The 20,630-nt window shown below is 40.4% G+C and overlaps 1 protein-coding gene across 1 annotated transcript; it reads right to left on the bottom strand.

The window, feature by feature from the left end:
- Positions 1 to 995: 995 nt before the first annotated feature.
- On the bottom strand, positions 996 to 5,315 carry RTL4 (retrotransposon Gag like 4). Its single transcript, XM_005594402.5, has one exon. The coding sequence runs from the start codon at positions 5,065 to 5,067 to the stop codon at positions 4,135 to 4,137; it is 933 nt and encodes a 310-aa protein (XP_005594459.3). The 5' UTR covers positions 5,068 to 5,315; the 3' UTR covers positions 996 to 4,134.
- Positions 5,316 to 20,630: the final 15,315 nt, after the last annotated feature.

The raw sequence follows: 20,630 nt of genomic DNA, 5'->3' as shown, positions 1-20,630 counted from the left end.
ACATTTCATGTCTAAAGGGATGAGTGTTCTATGTATAGGGAAGACTAAAATTCTACATGATCTTTCACTGGGTTACCGTGAAGCAAATGTGGTTTTTGGAATACAGTCACAACTGACTTATTACTGAGTTGGTTAGATAAGAGAACCAGGGCCATCTAGAGTAAATACTAGAAATCAATGAGCAGGAAGCAAGTCCAAACAGACCTAAGAATCACAGCCAATACCAAGAAGTTATACCAATAGGCATGAATGCTCAAAACCATAGTGGCTGTAAATGATGGGACAGTGTGGTCTGGGTACTAAGACAAGTTGACCAAGATAGTTCTCCTGACTCTACTAAATGGTGTAACTCACTTCTGGGACTCTTGTTTTTGAAATGTGGTCAGTGACTCTTGCCACAAGATGACATTGAAGATCCATGACACTAAATTCCCTTGAAGGTTTTTCTATTTGCTTGGCCAAATGAAGTTTGGACCATCATAGGGAGGGAATGAAATGGCCACCAATGTGACAGGGCTTTACAGATATGAAACAAGCACCCAGAGCCCTTTTAAGGGCATGAGATGTTAGATTTTGCCTAGATGGTGGTAGAAATTCTGTATATCCTAAATTATTTATTTTGCTTCAGAGATGACTATTGTGGTCATAGGCAAGAAGGTGTGAAAATCATCATTCTAGAGATTATCTTCTAGAATTAAAAAAAAAGGTGATGTTTATTGTGTCATCCTGGATAAAAGTAAGGAAAGTGACAGTATGGGTCTTGTGCATTGTCATATGGACAGAATGGAGGTGATGAGAATGAGGCCAATCATACACTTCTCCCTCTCTAACGATGCATTTCAGTGGCTCATGTCTACTGCCATGTGTTAAGTTTCCTCCATGACAGATCATTCTGACAGGTAGACTGAAATCTGAAATATTGTAAAAGGCAATTGCTTATGGCAGGTACCATGCTTCTGGATGTAAGTGAAGGTAAATGCAGAAAGTGAAAACTGTAGGTATTTAGAAATTTTATTACAGCTGTAGACAAATGAGGGAGATAAGGGAAGCTGGCTGACTGTTGAGGCAAAGTTCGCAGGGAGGCCAATGTTCAGTGGACTCACTATGATTCACGCTATGGTGCTGACTTTGCAGAGTGAGAATCTTATTTTCTTCAGTGTACTCAGAGGAGATTAGAATCAGGAGGATTGGTACTATTTAAACCCACAAAAACTGACGTACAAGCCAAACACCAGTTTATTCAATTATAATGAGAATTAACTCAGAAATAGGTTAGAACACTCGTGTCAGCTGGTTAGCAAATTTTCTCTCCCTAACAAAGTTTATAAGGGAAACTAATTACAATCAAATTACTTTGAGAGCATGGGATCAGAGCAATGGAGTTAGGTGACCATCTTAATGGCTGACACAAATTGGAATGGCCATTGCAGGGGTGGACATGCCAAACAGTCTGCTGGTCAACAACTCATCTCTGAATCTAGGGGGATTACCAACATTCTGTTTAACTTCTTGCTTTTCTGTGCTCCATGAATACTATTCTCTTGTTAACAAATTCTTCTTCAGACTTACCATTAAATGATTAGATTATATCTTGCTGGGTGGCATCAATATATAGCAGACCTGCTTCCTTAAAAAACAAACTTGTTTGGATCTGGTGGTTCCCCAAGCCTTTGCAGTTGCTGACTCCATCTTTGAGTAGGTTATATCTCATCTGTTCTCTGTAGATTCTAAGTAGTTTCACTCTCAGAGGAATTCACATAGCTATTATTTCTTAGGACACACCCTTGTAATCCTCTTTATGCTAAATCATAAGTTATTCTAGTTGAAGTGAATGGCATATAATGGATGGTGTCACTATAACAAAAATTTTGAATTGGTAAAATGGTTGCTAGCTAGTAGGCAGTAAAGCGTTATTCCAGCATCCCATTCATATGCTCAGTCTGGCTGTTGGATTGTATTTCACAGCGTACAAAAGGTCTTTGATTTGGAGCACCTCAACAAGGGACACCCAGAAGTAGAGGGCGAACTAAAGTTCATAGCCCTGGATTGGTTATGTTTTCTGAGAGCCTATGAAGTCTGAAGATTTCTAAGGAAAGAAGGTAATGTTGCTACAAAGAGAAAATCCAAATAGGAAATAAAATGATGTATCTTTGGGAAAGAACCCAAAATGATGAATCCTGGCCCTAAAATAAGGAAAGGTTGTTGATTAAGCCAACTGAATGCCCCTATCAGCATTCCAAGACCATACTGGGTTTGGTAAGGAAAGTGACTACAGGCCATGAGGTTGGTCCTTTATTATAGAATTGATGGAGGTGGAACAAGATACTTCCAGGTAATTTCAGAGTCACTCTAAGTTCAATAGCTCTACTTGTTAGAAGATCTCATACAATCCCAGTACTATAGTCGGAATTTCTTAGCATAACTGGAATATGTTCACTCAGGTCTCTGTTGTGGGAGCATATAATGTGGTTGTACAGCGAGCCATTGTTAAAGGAAACCCTTCGTGAATGCAAATAAGAATGGTATAGTGGCTAGCAAGGCACAAGGTGAAAATATCTGTTTGTTGGTACTACGAAATCAGAGTAGTAAGGTCCTAGCTGGGTTTAAGTATTGTCAAAGTCAGCATAATTCTCCAGAAACAAAGCCAAAGTACAATGGCATTTCATGTTCTGAGAGGCCTTGATGGTTGCTAGGGAATATGTGATTACTGATATTTCTCCAGGATATACATTTTGGGGACATACATCAGCAACAAGAAGCAGGGAACAGAGGGCTGGTAATTACCAGCAAACAGTGATCATCGCTGAATAGTTTTAACATTTTAGGGAGTTGTGCCTTTCTAGCATGACACTACTTTTGTTCAGAAGCATCAAGAATCTATACACAAAGCTGGTGTGTACCAAGAATGAAACATAAGCAATAAAACCCTGATTTCCTGAGTTTCATGCACAGATGGTTTTAATGTATGTGCCCCAGGATTTTTCAGATGAGACAGTGCAGGAAGTTGTTTGCCATTCATTGTTTTTTAAGATCCTCATTTAGATGAAGGACCTCAGAGGTGGTCCATAAAGGTAGAGCTCAATGGCAATGAGTAGTAACCCTAGATGGTGACTATATTGAGGCTTCTAGAGTCAGAAACTACTGCAGGGTGTGGCTGTCAGTCTTCAGTGGAGATTTATTTGGCCGGGTCCCTTGTCCAAGGCAGCAAGGACATGCTACAGACACAGTAATTATGAGACATCGTTCCCAACTCTCACTAAATACCTTTTGGAAATCCTTATCCTAGAGCATATTGACTTGGCTATAAGACATGCTGGAACCTCAAGTTGTTGGAGAAGAGAAGAGTAAGCTGGAATTGGTGGGCTTGGCTAAAAGAATATACCTGCCTGATGGGCTAGTTTGCAAAGAAAGGGACCAACAATTCCAAGCAGTGTTGAAATGCCCATTCAATCTGGTTTGTAAATAGCCAGGAGATTCTGTTTGTTGGGAAAGCATGAGTCTTTAGATGGAAACAAAATGCATAGCTTTATGGAAGGGTGGCAAAGCTGAGGTTCCAGGAAGTTTGATTTATGCTGAAGGTAGATTCTAGTCCATAGGTGAAACATGGTCCAAGCTCTAGGAAGAGAATATTAGCAGAATAATGGAATGTCATTTGGACTTCAGTCAAAGGTCCTAAGCCAATAGGAAACTAAGATACAGACCAATAAAGGTGAAGGTAAAAGTCTTGAGCTCATTTCTAAGCACATGAGATTCAGGATTTTGGCCACAAACTCAACCCAGATGTCACCCATTGGTCAGGATAAGGTTCCCAATGTGCTTCCGGAGTTATTTTCATTGGCTTAGACTGGGCAAAGTTTTGCCTGCAGGTTTTTGGTACTCTTGGAGAATTAATCTCAACTGCAGAAAGTGCCTGTGAATTGTTTTCATCATTCTTGGGTTAGGTTTGGTGAGGGGTAATTTCCCAATGAACAAGATCTGATTGTTTAAATTCCCCGAAGCGTGTCAGTTCATAACTGCCTCTAAAGTGGTGTCACAGTTCCCCATCCATATTTTAAAAGTTAATGCAGGATATAAATCGGTAAGGCTGGGAGTGAGAGGGATATAAGTTTAAAAAGTGACTTTCCTGGTCTCCTCTTACTGGTGAGCTGTGTTATTTGTCATTGCTGGAGCTCGAGAACGTTTGGCAAGGCAATCTCTTGTGAAGTGACCAGATTGGCTGCAGTAGAGGCACAACTGAGTTTCTTGCTGGCGGGCTCGTTTGGCTGGGGTGAGAGGCAGCTGGCCTTCTCGCAGTTGTATAGGCCCTTTCTTGGGTGGTGGATCTGTGGGGCTAAAGAGGGCTTGGTGCTGGATCAAGGAAGCCAACAATGGGAGCTGGGTCTCTGACTGTAGGAGCTCTGGCCTGTCACTGTGTTTCTTGTCCAACTGAATGCACTGAGTGATCAGGTCTGGTAGATTGTCCATCATATCAGTGACACTCTCTTCATCCTGGTTGAGATCATCTACTGCCTTTTCGAACTGCCCATTCTGACTGGTTTCATTACAGATCAGATTTTGAGCAAGGAGCTGGTAAGTAGTAGGGTCCTGTTGAGAGGAGTTGTCCCCTTTGTCAAACTTAGCATTCATCAGAAGGTTCATTTCCTGTTTTGTGGGTTTACCAAATGACTGCTGGAACTCAAGAATACAATTCTCACATTGCTTCAGTAAGGTACTCTTGTCAGGCCCGGATATGATTCCACAACTTTCTAACTGCTGAGATAGGTAATCAAAAAAGAGTTTGATCTGGGCATCATTTGCAGGATTAGAGATCTGGAGAGATGTCAAGTAGGTAGTCACCTGAGTGAGGAACTCTGAGCGATTGGCAGGGTCACCATGAAACTGGGTGAGATGCTCGAGTGAGTTTGGTACAGGCATCACTGTGGTGGCCAGGGCAGGCATGACTTGGCCCCTTTTAGCAGTGTTCTCTGTGGTTGGATGCTGCATTTGAGGCTGCAGAATCAGATTCTCTCCCTGAAGAAAGGAAGGTTCTACCTGCAAGGTAGGCGGTGATTTTCTGCACTTCTCCATTATATCTCTTGGAATCAGGTGGGATTGAGTAGAATTGAGTACTAGTACTGGAAACCAGTGGAGACAGTGGATTTGCTCTGTGATCAGAGAGGGAGTGTCATGAGCAAGTAGCCAAAGTTGTTAGCTGTGAAGAAGACACTAGGAGATGCTAACAGCTGAATTGGAGAGATGCCAAAGAGTGTTGTCCGCCACTCAGTGTTGCCTCTTCTTCAAGGAAAAGGCCAATGTTCTGCATATTTGGAAGAAATAAATTACCTTAGAACACATAAAGGACTTGGGATTAAGAAGATATATACAACCATCACAGTACCTTTCTCTCCTCCCTCGTTTTCCTTGTAATATAAGGGCAATTTACCCTCTGACTTAACCTTTTCTCTAAAGCAAGCTTGGTCAACCTGTGGCTGGTGGGCCACATGCAGCCCAGGATGGCTTTGAATGCAGCCCAACACAAATTTGTAAACTTTCTTAAAACATTATGAGATTTTTTGTGATTTTTTAAAAAGCTCATCAGCTATCATTAGTGTTAGTGTATTTTATGTGTTGCCCAAGATAATTCTTCTTCTTCCAATGTGGCCCATAGAAGCCAAAAGATTGGACACCCCTGCTAAAGTATCTTTTTTCCATCAGAGAGTTAAAGAATTTGACAACCCAAAGTGATCTCAGGAGATTATCCAGGCCAAATTCATAATTTTTCAAATAAGAAAACAGAGACGCAGAGAGGTAAAGATGCTTTCCCAAGGTCACTCAGCTAGTTAATATCACAGCTGGCATGCTCATCAGGGCTATTGTCCAAATGGCACTTCCCCCAAGACCATAAATGTGCTCATTTGCATATACTGCTTGGACATGATGGTTCATGCACCTGGCTCCTCAAAATGTGATCTGGGAACAAGTGGCATTGGCACTACCAGAAAGGTTGTGAGAAATGCAGAATCTTGGGTCTCACCCTAGAACTACTAAATCATTTTTTCACACTTTAATAAGATTCCCAAGGTGACTAGAATGTGTGTTAATGTTTGAGAAATGCTGCTGTAAAGAGCACTTAGTTTGAATTGGAATAATCACTGGTTGGACTTGACCGTTAGTGCCCCAAGCCTAGGCTGCATTGCTGTGGGGGATATGATTGCTGTGATGGCAGTTAATCCATGTTTTCTATCTTTCTAGTCCCTGTCTGAGGTCACAATTTCTTGCCATGGAAATGATTAAGATAGCACAGGCAAGACTAAGAGGTAAGGTCAAGAACCTAGCAAACAAGAACTGAATATTCTTAAAAGTAAAAAGATCAAAATGTTCAGCAGTCTTTCCAGCATTGATAACAAAAATAAAGCAACCAGTAAAAGTTAAAAACAACCCCAAACATATGGCATAGCAGTTGAACTATTCTAAACTTCAATTCCTCTCATTGCCCTTTCCTTGTGTAGCATACTATTTAAATATATTTAAATTGTCCATGGGTGGGAAAAAATGATGTATCATTGAATCTTTTTAAATGTAAGACTTGATTTCCCTAAGTTTTATTTGATGGTTCATTTTCTCTAGACCTATGAAAAAATTACTGGAAGACAAATAGTATAAGATTGGAGGCCACAAACAGGAATCCAACCACTAGTATTAAACAGTTGGATGACCTTAAAGAACTCATTTAGGTCTCGGTTTCCTTTTTTACCTAATGAGGATTTTTTTTGTTTTTGTTTTTGTTTTTTTTTTTTTTGAGACGGAGTGTCACTCTTGTTCCTCAAGCTGGAGTGCAGTGGTACCATCTCGGCTTACTGCAACCTCTGCCCCCTGGGTTCAAGCAATTCTCCTGCCTTAGCCTCCCGAGTAGCTGGGATTATGGGCACCTGCCACCACACCCGGCTAATTTTCGTATTTTTAGTAGAGACAGGGTTTCACCATGTTGGCCAGGCTGGTTTCGAACTCCTGCCCTCAGGTGATCCCCCTGCCTCAGCTTCACAAAGTGCTGGGATTACAGGCGTGAGCCACCGTGACCGGCCAGGATTACTATTTTGCTTACCTCAGAAGGTGGTTATATCAATGAGATAACAGATTGGTGCTCTGAGTGGCAAAAAATGAAAGATTTACTTCCAAAATTTTTCCAATGTAGATGAAAAATGCCCGGTGGAGAGGCTCTGCCTTTATCACATATTGCCAAAGTAGGGAGATGCTATCATACCCTCCTTTTTTTCTTCCTTTCCATATCTCACCCTTCTAATTTCCTGATCTGTCTTCCAGATATCTTCCACTTCCCAGATGTCCATCAATGAGTTCATTACTGCCATTCCAGCTAGGTGTCAACTGATAGCTAAGATGTTGTTAAATAAGGGTTAATGATTGGCCTTTCCAGGCCACGCACAGACGGTGGCTCATGCCTGTAATCCCAGAACTTTGGGAGGCCGAGGTGGGTGGATCACGAAGTCAGGAGATCGAGACCATCCTGGCCAACATGGTGAAACCCTATCTCCACTAAAAAAAAAAAAAAAAAAAAATTAGCTGTGCGTGGTGGCACGTGCCTATAGTCCCAGCTACTTGGGAGTCTGGGGCAGGAGAATCGCTTGAACCCAGCAGACAGAGGTTGCAGTGAGCCAAGATCATACCACTGCATTCCAGCCTGGGTGACAGAGCGAGACTCTGTCTCAAAAACAAACAAACAAACAAACAAAACAAAAAAGATCTTTCCCAGAGCAATTACAGTTCACTCAAACTTTAATGTCATAAGAATCAACTCAGACCCAGTCCCTAGCAATTCTGATTCAACAAGTCTGGGATGGATCCCAGGAAACTGTATTTTAACAAGCTGGCCAGTTGATTTCTGATGTAGGTGGCTCTTGTGCAAAGCACTGTCCAGATAAATCTCAAAGAATAAAGCATTATTAGCAGTATCACAAAGAAGTAGGTATGGGGAGGGGACATATTTGGAGGTAGAAGATTGACTTTCAAATAACATAGAATGGGTGGTACACTATTCTACCTCCACATCAAGCACACAAAGAGCCTACACTGTCCTTCACTACTGCTCATCTCTCCCACGTGGTAGAGTTCAACAGTTAAGGATGTCACTTCTAAACTCAAAGTGACTTGGTTTGATCTATGAGCTGTGTGATTCTGAGCAAGTTATTTAGCCTCTTTGAGAATCAGTTTCCAAATTTTAAAATAGACATGATTATAATACCTGCCTCATAATGTTATGAAAATTAAATTAGATGAAGAGAGATTAGCATGGCTTCATGTATATAGCAAGTTCTCCACACATTTTTTTATTTTTGAGACAGTCTCACTCTATTGCCTAGGCTAAAGTGCAGTGGCATGTTCATAGCTCATTGCAGCCTCGAACTCCCAGGCTTAGGTAATCTTCCCACCTCAGCCTCCCTGGTAGCTAGGACTACAGGCACATACCACCTTGCCTGGCTATTTTTTTTTTTTTTTTAAAGATGAGTTTTCAACACTTTGCCCAAGCTGGTCTTGAACTTGTGGGCTCAAACAATCCACCTTCCAAAATCCACCCATTTCGGCCACCTAAAACGCTGGGATTACAGGCGTGAGTCACTGCACTCAGCATCCATAAATGTTAGCTATTATTATTATAGGTCCACAAGCTGTTATCAGACTATGTTTTGGAATTTAAATTTTTTCAGATTTTTAGAAAGGTAACATGGAGTATGTACTGCTTATTATATAATACCTTCAGCAATGTCTGGGAAACATCCCATCCCATAATTAAGCCATTAACATTCCTGTAGGAAAAAAAAATGTCTGAATAGTCATACTAAAAAGGATAAAGACTAAGTGCATGACAATTCAGGTCAAGTTTTGCTGTCAAATGAGTTTTGGCACCAAATTAATGAAAAAAAAATTGCTTCCATTTTACAGAGCTTTATGATTTCACAATTGAGATAAGAGATTACACGAACATTTACATTATTATAACAATGTCCTTTGATTAGAAATGTGAGATTTTAAATTTTCCTTCCTTTCCTTGCCTTCTCTTTCCTCCACTCTCAGAAGTTCCAGAATCTCTGTTGAGTTCTGTTGCTTTACAGAATTATGTATTCAAGGTGGCACAGCATTCAATTTTCTTAATTATGTAGCACTGGTGAAGCACTTGCTAAGATTATGAGCATTAGCCCAAATGCAAATCATACAATGGCACTGTTGTCAGTGGCAATTGCTTAATCCCCCCCCCAAAAAATCTACCTTGCCTCATCATTTTGGAAATTGTTCTCCTTTAAAGGTCAGTGTCCTTATATTGGATTGTCCCAGAGGATCCTAGGACAAAGCACGCCAGTTCAGAGGTGTTTCAGACCACAGCTTTGAACAGAAAAAGCAGAGACAGAGCCAAAACCTGAAATACACAGGCTTGAGGAATCAGACTTGTGAGCTCGGACAAAATCTAACACAAAACTGCATACATTTAAGATTTATTTAGTAGGTATGTGATTCAACTACAAAAACAAAAAATGGGTTTGGTAAATTATTAGAGGTCATTTTAGTGTTTGTATTTGGTCTGGCTCAAAGTCATATTTAACAGTTTTCTCGAACATAAAACTACTTTACTCTGGAGTACCTTGAGATCCCATTTGGAGAAGAGTCAGCAGTACCCTGTTGCTTATAAGAGAGATTTTTGACTTTACACTGCTTTAGTTTCAAACTGTTCTACATAATCCCTTGGAAGAGGAGCTTTGACCTAGGGTCATGCAACTACCCAGAGCAGTTGTATATTTTACTCTTGATCTCCAAACCTTCTGAGGAATGCTGTGGCCACAGAAGCTAAACTGAGACATAAATTGAGCTATCCAAAGATGCAGTTGGAGGATGGGGATGAGGATGGGGATGGGATGAGTCTCTCCATGAAGTAAGTTACCAGTTCTATATCACTGGGGAATAAGCAGAGCTAGGATTACCACCTGGTGGGGAGTTAGAGTAGGGGGCTCTCAAGAGGTGACCAGAAGGGCAAACTGTTTGGACTTGTGTGGAGACCTGTGTGTGGGCCTAGCTCTGCCACCATCCAGATCGATGGCCACATGGGCAAGTCACTTGCTTTCTCTGGGCTTGTTTCCTTACCTGTACAATGAAGGCATTGGGCTTCCCAAACTTTAGCACACATACAAAATTCTGATTCAAGAGGGTTAGCAGGAGACCCCAACATTGAATTTGTTACAGTCCCTTCAGATGATATTGAAGTAAGAGGCCTTCAGATTTTACCTTGTGAATATCGGGTGACTGACCACACAGAGCACCAACATTTCTCAGAGGTTCTCAAATTTCAGGGTCCATCAGAATCCCCTGGGATTTTAACATGCAGATTCTTGGACTCACTCCTGGAAAGTGTGATTCAGTGGGTCTGAATTTTATCTGCATTTTAATCAATCTTTGCAGATGATGCAGTATCAAGTTCCCTTGATAATACTTTCAAGAAATTCTAGGTTGAATACTCTCAAAAGGTCCTTTCTGTTTCAACATTATCTACATTTTTGAAAGTAGAAAATATTTGGCTCCAACAGGAGCCCCTGAGGTGCATGATATGTGGATTGCTTCTTTTCATGGCTCTATCTGAGGCTCCATAGGCCTCGTAAACAGTGGAGTGGTGCAGGCCTGTCTCAGGCACATGACATGCAGCTGGCTTAGGGGCAAGAGAGAGGGTAACAATTGAGCTGAATCTGCTTTCAGGGCTCTGTGGGTCCTTCTGGAAAGTATGCACTGCTCTCTTCTTCTCTGCCTGGGGGTGAGATAAAGAAAGTCATCCCCATATCCCTGTCAGAGCTAGAGCAGCCCAGCTGAGGGTCAATTTGGCCATTGCTATGTCTCAGACCTCAGAACTTCCTTTAAGCTTCCATCTTCCTTCTGGCTCAGCAGGACCCATGGCCTAGCTTCTTATGAAGTTAAAAGTGTCATGAACACTCTCAACAGTATTTCCTGTTACATTTTCCCAGTTCTCCTTTTTAACATGCCTAATTCTATTAAGGAACCACACTTGTTCTATCACCCTTTCTGCCCATGGGCTTCATGGTCTGTGTGTACAGAGATTTAAATCTCAAAAACCCCACCTTACATTCATTGTTTCATTCCATCTTTACTGCAATTTTCCAGTTCCGAAAACAAAACACTGAGATAGTAAGTCAAGTGAAAGAGGAAGGGAAGCTTGGTATGTAAATAACTGGCTCCAAAAGACTCTCATTGTTTTCAGAGACAAGGAAGAAGCTATCCAAAGATGCAGTTGGAGGATGGGGATGAGGATGGGAATGGGATGAGTCTCTTCATGAAGTAAGTTACCAGTTCTATACCACTGGGGAATAAGCAGAGCTAGGATCACCACCTGGTGGGGAGTTAGAGTAGGGGGCTCCAAGAATCAGAGAAGAGGGGGCATCATGAAGAGAATCTGGTCCTTTCAAACACATAGATTCTATAACTTGCCTGAGCAAACAGCTAAAAAGTGGGTGAGAAACTGGCTGTTAGTTTTCTGCAGTCTAGAATATGACCCTCAGACCCACAGCCAACCTTAATCTTACCCACTATGCTCATGATCCCTCTGTTCCTGTTCCTGGAGCAGACTCAATGGCTCAGATACAGCCATCGTGGTTTACCAATATGAGGGCTTAGTTTGGTTTCTCTGGCCATTCCCAATGTGACCATCATTTCAAAGAGTACATGCTGTTTCAAGTAAACAATTACAGAAAGAATGGAAAAATTTTGATCTGCAGATTCCAAATTGTCATATAATGAGCCCATAAATTTGAAATAAAAGGTCTTTTCCTGCCTTCGTGCTCCCTGCTGTCTCTTTCATCTTTAATTCATTAAGTGCAGTTCACTTACTACTGAACACCACTTGCAACCGATGAGATGACAGAACCTAGCCTACTTAGATTCAAACTTTTTTTTGGATTTCCGGGTCCATGTGGTACACAGGCAATCTATGACCCTGGTCATGGTGGAGAAAGCTTAATATAAGCAACTTAGGATATGTCCTGTTTTTTGACTATGAGAATCCTCTTTCAAATTTAGAGATTAAGAATCTGAGGATCAGGAAATAAAAATTATTTGGACCATGTTTAAGACACTCTGTGTCAATGTTCCAACCTGTAACTCTTCTTAGTTAGCATTTCTCTCCTCTCTAAGTCTTGACTATGAGTGAATGAGGAATACAGGTGTTAGAGAGTATGGGGCAGAAGCAACCTTAAAATGTCACTTAATAATTGGTAACATTCCACACATGTGCAGAGCATTTCATGTGATCTGAATATTTTCTTACTGTTCCATGTATCCTTTTAATAACATGTGATGCAGGCAAGGCATGTATTCAACACTCCCTCCCAGAAGATTAAAAAAAGAGTTGTCTAAGGACATACAGTTACTTAGTATTAAATTTGGGACTAGAATCCTCCAAATTTGATCCTAACACCATTATGTTCTGGAAATAGTTTCAAACAGTAGAAAAAACTCATGGGCTTCAGAGTTAGATGGATGTTGGATTAAAATCCCAGTCTAGATTCAAATTCCAACCTATGAGACCTTGGGCGAATTACCTCTCTGAGACTTAGTTTTCACATCTGTGTTGCAAGAAACTATATGTATTTACACATAGTTGAGATAATATATGTAGAGTTCCTGGCATCCAGCAGATACCAAGAATAGAAGCCACTATTTTCTAGAGACACTAGAAGGTTGCCTACCAAACATCTTTGTCAGTAGCTCCAGTTTCTGTCTGAAAAACCATGTTTTTCTGGGGAAGGTGATTCTACCTGAATTTCTTGGTATGGAGCAACTGACTTAAACTAAGTCACTTAGCATATTACTTGCTCTAGTGTTTCTCCTTTGCAACTCTCATATCACTTGCAATTAGTTATTGCAGGCCTGTTGCCCCTATTAATTCAATATGGCAATATTTAAATATGGGAATTTTTTATTTCTGTATTCCCAGGACCTAGCACTAGCACACTTCCTTATACATAGAGGCGCTCAGAGATTCTTTATCAAATTTATAAGATCTGTGCATAGCAGCAATAGTTAGAACTAGATTTTAGCAAAGGTGATTCTACTGTTCCCCATTCAGTATCTGTTCTTTAATTATTCCTTTTTTTTTTTTTTTTTTTTTTTGGAGATGGAGTCTCACTCTGTTGCCTAGGCTGAAGTGCAATGGAGCGATCTTGATTCACTGTAACCTTCACCTCCTGGGTTCAAGTAATTCCCCTGCCTCAGCCTCCCGAGTAGCTGGGATTACAGGCATGCACCACCACGGTGGGCTAATTTTTGTATTTTTAGTAGAGATGGAGTTTCTCCATGTTGGCCAGGCTGGTCTCAAACTCCTGGCCTTAAGTGATCCACTTGCCTTGGCCTCCCAAAGTGCTGGGATTACACCATGAACCACTGAGCCCGGCCTATTTCTTGATGTAAATGGAAAACCCAGCCCTGCTCCAGTGTACCTCAGTATGTTTTCACATTACAGATGCCCAGGTTAACCAGATAGAAATACAGAACAAGACTGGTGGCAGTGGGAAAACTGCCCAGGAGGCAGATGTCCAGGCTGTGGACTTCAGTGGATTTAGCCAAAATAGTGAGAAACAGTAGCCTTGGAGACTCCTTGAGAATGTGTTTTGTTTGGATGAATGGGTCATTTAGTTTGTGGCTACTCTCCTCTTGGAAGAGTTTCAAATTAGCCCAGGGCCTATGTCAAGATTATCTAGAAAAACTTGGAAAAAAACAAATGCAAAATAATCCAGATAACAGTTGTCTAAAGATAATGGTATTTTCAACCACCCTTAATGAAGACAGAATAATTACCTACATCTCATGTGTTGTGTCCCATGCATAATTGGCCTACAAGTTTGAATAGCAGAGCAGATTCTGGGGAGTATAAAAAGACAAAGTAGGAATGGGTGGGCTTCTCTTGCAGCCCAAATAGCAGCAGCAGCTGCAACCTTCCTTCTGCACTATTACTATTAGAACTCTTCCTTTTCATTGTCTGACATTTCTCAACCCCTTGACATTGGGACAGATACAGGGTGGTAGAGCTTTGAGCTCTGCTAGTTGCTAGCTGTGTAACCTCAGGCAAGTTAATCTCTACAAGCTTTATTTTCTTTCTCCATAAAATGTGGCCAATAATAAGCACCACAGAAGGTTGTTCATTTATTTATGTAATAAATTTTTATTGAATATCTGTTTTATGCTAGACACTTTTCTGAGCACTGGGAAACAATAATGAGCCCTCACTGAGCATGGACATTCTGGAATTACTGAAGCTGAAGCAATATATGGAAACTCCTTATCTCAGTACCTGGCTCACAGCAGCTGTTTAACAAACAATAGCTGTCATTTTAATAGTCCAAGATATAAGGATGTGTTGATTACAGACCCATGATCTGGAGTCACATCTGGATTTAAGTTCTTATTTAGAATATAGCTCCATAAGAACTTGGCCAACATTTTTAACCTCGCATACCTTAATTTTCTCACGTACAAAATAAATATTAATGATCATAACTTTCTTATAAGTTTGGGAAGAGCAAAGAGTAGATGTGAAGCTTCCAGCAAATCTCTCCTCTAAGGACTAACAACTCTAGTTTGAAACAGGTTCAGTTGGATCAAAAACAAAAAGCTTTTCAAGGAACATGTCTCTTGAGCTGCTTGAAATTTGTCTAGAGAAAAAAGGAAAGTAAATGGAAGAACTATTTTTAGGAGGGCAGATAACTCTGATGGAATTCTAAGTACCGATATTGCAGGGAAATAAAATTTGTAGGTGACAAGCAAACAGCTCCCTTCTTCACACCCATCACAGGTGAGGAAACACTGTCACCATACTTACGACCTTTGCTTATAATAGAGTCAAAATGACCCCTTTGTAAAGCCCTTCTTTCCTGAGCCCCAGATTTCAGCAAGGCCATGTCTACTTCTCTCATCTTGATAATAGTTCATATTTTCAATAAGGCTTAGCTCAAGTAAATTAAATTGAAATGAAGTAAACAACAATACAAAAGATCAATAAAACCAAAAGTTGGTTTTTTGAAAAGTTAAACAAAATAGATAAACCTTTAGTGAGACTAAGAAAAAAAGAGAGAAGACCCAAATAAATAAAATCAGAAATGAAAAAGGAGACATTACAATTTATATCATGGAAATTCAAAGGATCATTATTGCCTACTATGAGCAACTATATGTCAATACATTGGAAAATATAGTAGAAATGGAAAAATGTGTAGACACATACAACCTATGAAGACATCCAAAACCTGAACAAACCAATAACATGTAATGAAACCAAAGCCATAATAAAAAGTCTCCCAATAAAGAAAAGCCTAGAACTCAATGACTTCACTGCTGAATGTAAACCAAACATTTAAAGAAGAAGTAATATCAAGTCTACTCAAACTCTTTCAAAAAAGAAAGGAGGATGGAATACTTCCAAATGTCCATACTACCCAAAGCAATGTATAGATTAAATGCAATCCCCATCAAAATACCAATGACATTCTTCACAGAAATGGAAATAGTAATCCTAAATTTTACATGAAACAACAAAAGATCCAGAATAGCCAAGGCTATCCTGAGCAAAAAGAACAAAAATGGAGAAATTACGTTACCCGACTTCAAATTATTCTACAGAGCTATAGTAACCAATAAAGCATAGGACTAGCATAAAAACAGAAATGTTGGCCAATGGAACAGAATAGAGAAACCAGAAACAAATCCACACACCTACAGTGAGTTCATTTTTCACAAATGTGCCAGGAACATACACTGGGGAAAAAACAGTCTCTTAAATAAATGGTGCTGGGAAACCAGGATTTCACATGCAGAAGAATGAAACTAGACTCCTTTCTCTTTCCATATATAAAAATTAAATGGAAATGGATTAAAGACTTAAAACTAAGACCTCAAATTATGAAACTACTAAAAGAAAACATGTGGAGACTCTTCAGGACATTGGACTGGGCAAAAATTTATTGAGTAACACCCCACAAGCATAGGCGACCAAAGCAAAAATGGACAAGTGGGATCACATTAAGTTAAAAAGCTTCTGCACAGCAAAGGATACAATCAACAAAGTGGAGAGACAACCCACAGAATGGGATAAATAAAATATCTGCAAACTACCCATTTGACAAGGAGTTAATAACAAGAATATATAAGGAGCTCAAACAACTCTATGAAGAAAATCTAATAATCTGATTTTAAAATAGGCAAAAGATTTGAATAGACGTCTCTTAAAAGACGACATACAAATGAAAAACAAGCATATGGAAAAGTGCTCAACATCATTGATCATCAGAGAAATGCAAATCAAAACTACGAGATATCATTTCATGTGAGTTAAAATGGCTTATACTCAAAAATCGTTCAATAACAAATGTTGGTGAGGATATGGAGGAAAGGGAACCTTTGTGCACTGTTGGTGGGATTGTAAATTAGTACAAGCACTATGGAGAACAGTTTGGGTGTTCTTCAAGAAACTAAAAATTGAGCTACCGTATGATTTGGCAATGTCACTGCTGGGTATATACCCAAAAGAAACAGAATCAGTATACAGAGGAGATATCTGCACTCCCATATTTGTTGTAGCTCTGTTCACAATAGCCAAGAATGGGAAGCAACCTAAATGTCCATGAACAGAAGACTAGATAAAGAAAATGTGGTACTTATACACAATGGAGTACTATTCAGCAATAAAAAATGATGAAATTCAGTCATTTGCAACAACATGGATGAACTGGAGGTCATTATGTTAAGTGAAACAAGCTAGGCACAGAAAGACAAATATCTCATGTTCTTACCTATTTGTTGGATAGAAAAATCAAAATAATTGAATCTGCGGAGATAGAAAGTAGAAGAATGGTTACCAGAGTTTGGAAAGGGTAGCAGGATGGGGTTGGGTGTTCCTGGTGGAGGTGAGGGTGGTAATGGGTACAAAAGAGTAGTTAGAATAAATGAATAAGGCCTAATATTTGATAGCACACAGGGTGACTATAAGTCAATAATCATTTAATTGTACATTTAAAAATAACTAAAAGAGTACAATTGCATTGTTTGTAATACAAAGAATAAAGGCTTGAGGGGAGGGATACCCCATGTTCCATGATGTGTTTATTATGCAGTACATCTCATGTACTCTATAAATATGTACACCTACTATGTACCCACAAAAATAAAAAATAAAAAATTATTTTAAAAAACAAGACTTAGCTTTTCCTCCCTTCTTGTGTTTCTGTGCCTTTGATGACCTCTGTATTCAGGATGCTGCTGTCATTGCCACCTGAGTGTCAAAACGATAGCTGGGGTTGCAATTGGACATGACTTTGTGCAGAACGCAAGCTTTTAAAATCCTATTCTATTGGTGGTATAATTTACATACAATAAAATTCATTCATTTGAAATGTACAGCAAACAGGCCAGGCACAGTGGCTCACGCCAGTAATCCCAGCACTATGGGAGGCCGAGGTGGTTGGATCACTTCAGACCAGGAATTGGAGACCAGCCTGTCTAACATGGTGAAACCTCATCTATACTAAAAGAAACAAACAAAAAATACAAAAATTAACTCAGTGTGGTGGTGGGCACCTGTAATCCCAGCTACTTGGGAGGCTGAGATGGGAGAATCACTTGAACCCAGGTGGCGGAGGTTGCAGTGAGCTGAGATTGTGCCACTGCACTGCAGTCTAGACAACAGAGCAAGACTCCACCAAAAAAAAAAAGAAAGAAAAAAGAAAAAAAAAGGAAGAAAGAAAGAAAAAAGAAAAAAAATGCACAGCAATGAGTTTTTGACAAATGTATACATCTGGGTGACCAATTCCACATTCAAGATATAGACTCTTTCACTATTCTCCAAATTTTATCATGTTCCTTTGCAGGAAGTGCCTCCACACCCAGTCCCAGGCAACCACTAATCTACTTTTTGCTCACATTGATCTGCCTTTTCTAGGCATCTTATATAAAGGGTATCATATAATATGTGGGCTTTTGTGTCTGACTTCTTTCACTTAGTATGTTTTTAAGGTTTATCCATGTTGTGACACATTTCAATACTTCATTTCTTTTTGTTGCCAAAAACATTCAATTGTATGGATATATCACATCTTATTTTACTTCCTGATGGACATCTGAGTTATTTCCAGTGTGAGGCCATTACAAATAAAGCTACATTTGTGCAACTCTGCATGACTATATAAATTTTCTTTTTTCCTCTAGCTTTACTAAGATATGATTGACAGGGATCAGTTCCAAGACTGGAGCCAAATAGGAACAGCTCCAGTCTACAGCTCCCAGCGTGAGCAACGCACCCAAAAATCAATTGGGTGATTTCTGCATTTCCAATTGAGGTACTGGGCTCATCTCACTGGGGCTTGTCAGACAGTGGGTGCAGGACAGTGGGTGCAGTGCACCGAGTGTGAGCCAAAGCAGGGTGAGGCATCACCTCACCTGGGAAGTACAAGGGGTCAGGGAACACCCATTCCTAGCCAAGCGAAGCTATGACAGATGGCACCTGGAAAATCGGGTCACTCTCCACCTAATACTGTGCTTTTCCAATGGTCTTAGCAAACAGCACACTAGGAGATTATATCCAATGCCTGGCTCGGAGGGTGGCATGCCCACGGAGCCTTGCTCATTGCTAGCACAGCAGTCTGAGATAGAACTGCAAGGCAGCAGTGGCAGCAAGGCTGGGAGAGGGGCACCCACCATTGCTGAGGCTTGAGTAGGTAAACAAAGCGCTGTGAAGTTCAAACTGGGTGGAGCCCACTGCAGCTCAAGGAGGCCTGACTGCCTCTGTAGACTCCACCTCTGGAGGCAGGGCATAGCTGAACAAAAGGCAGCAGAAACCTCTGCAGACTTAAATGTCCCTGTCTGACAGCTTTGAAGAGAGTAGTGGTTCTCCCAGCATGGAGTTTGAGATCTGAAAACAGACAGACTGCCTCCTCAAGTGGGTCCCTGACCCCTGAGTGGCCTAACTAAGAAGCATCCTCCAGAAGGGGCAGACTGACACCTAACATGGCCGGGTACCCCTCTGAGACAAAACTTCCAGAGGAATGATCAGGCAGCAACATTTACTGTTCAGCAATATTTGCCATTCTACAACCTCCGTTGCTGATACCCAGGCAAACAGGATCTAGAGTGGACCTCCAGCAAACTCCAACAGGCCTGAAGCTGAGGGTCCTGACTGTTAGAAGGAAAACTAACAACAGAAAGGATATCCACACCAAAACCCCATCTGTATGTCACCATCATCAAAGACCAAAGGTAGATAAAACCACAAAGATGGGGAAAAAACAGAGCAGAAAAGCTGAAAATTCTAAAAATCAGAGCACCTCACCCCCTCCAAAGGAATGCGGCTCCTCACCAGCAACGGAACAAAGCTGGATGGAGAATGACTTTGATGAGTTGGGAAAGGAAGGCTTCAGACGATCAAACTTCTCCGAGCTAAAGGAGGAAGTTCAAACCCATCGAAAAGAAGCTAAAAACCTTGAAAAAACATTAGATGAATGGCAAACTAAAATAACCAGTGTAGAGAAGTCTTTAAATGACTTAATGGAGCTGAAAACCATGGCACAAGAACTCCATGAAGCATGCACAAGCTTCACTAGTGGAAGAAAGGGTATCAGTGATTGAAGATCAAATGAATGAAATGAAGTGAGAAGAGAAGTTTAGAGAAAAAAGAGTGAACAAAGCCTCCAAGAAATATGGAAAAGACCAAATCTACATCTGATTGGTGTACCTGAAAGTGACAGGGAGAATGGAACCAAGTTGGAAAACACTCTGCAGGATATTATCCAGAAGGATTTCCCCAACCTAGCAAGTCTGGCCAACATTCAATTTCAGGAAAAACAGAATGCCACAAAGACACTCCTCGAGAAGAGCAACTCCAAGACACATAATTGTCAGATTCACCAAAGTGGAAATGAAGGAAAAAATGTTAAGGACAACCAAAGAGAAAGGTCGGGTTACCCACAAAGGGAAGCCCATTAGACTAACAGCAGATCTCTTGGCAGAAACTCTACAAGCCAGAAGAGAGTGGGGGCCAATATTCAACATTCTCAAAGAAAAGAATTTTCAACCCAGAATTTCATATCCAGTCAAACTAAGTTTCATAAGTGAAGGAGAAATAAAATCCTTTACAGACAAGCAAATGCTGAGAGACTTCGTCACCACCAGGCATGCCCTACAAGAGCTCCTGAAGGAAGCACTAAACATAGAAAGGAATAACCAGTACCAGCCACTGCAAAAACATGCCAAATTGTAAAGATCAATGATGCTAGGAAGAAACTGCATCAACTAATGAGCGAAATAACCAGCTAACATAATAATGACAGGATCAAATTCAAACATAACAATATTAACTTTAAATGTAAATAGGCTAAATGCTCCAATTAAAAAACACAGACTGGCAAATTGCATAAAGAGTCAAGACCCATCATTTTGCTGTATTCAGGAGACTCATCTCACATGCAGAGACACAAATAGGCTCAAAATAAAGGATGGAGGAAGATCTACCAAGCAAATGGAAAGCAAAAAAAAAGGCAGGGATTGCAATCCTAGTCTCTGATAAAACAGATTTTAACCAACAACGATCAAAAGAGACAAAGAAG

This window comes from Macaca fascicularis, chromosome X (genome assembly GCF_037993035.2).
Source record: "Macaca fascicularis isolate 582-1 chromosome X, T2T-MFA8v1.1".
Taxonomy (NCBI): domain Eukaryota; kingdom Metazoa; phylum Chordata; class Mammalia; order Primates; family Cercopithecidae; genus Macaca; species Macaca fascicularis.
Note: the sequence above shows the minus strand (reverse complement) of the source record. Positions and strands in the feature narration are given on the sequence as shown.

Excerpts from the sequence above, each read along its gene's own strand:
- RTL4 (XM_005594402.5), bottom strand. The coding sequence starts at position 5,067 with ATGGAGAAGTGCAGAAAATCACCGCCTACCTTGCAGGTAGAACCTTCC.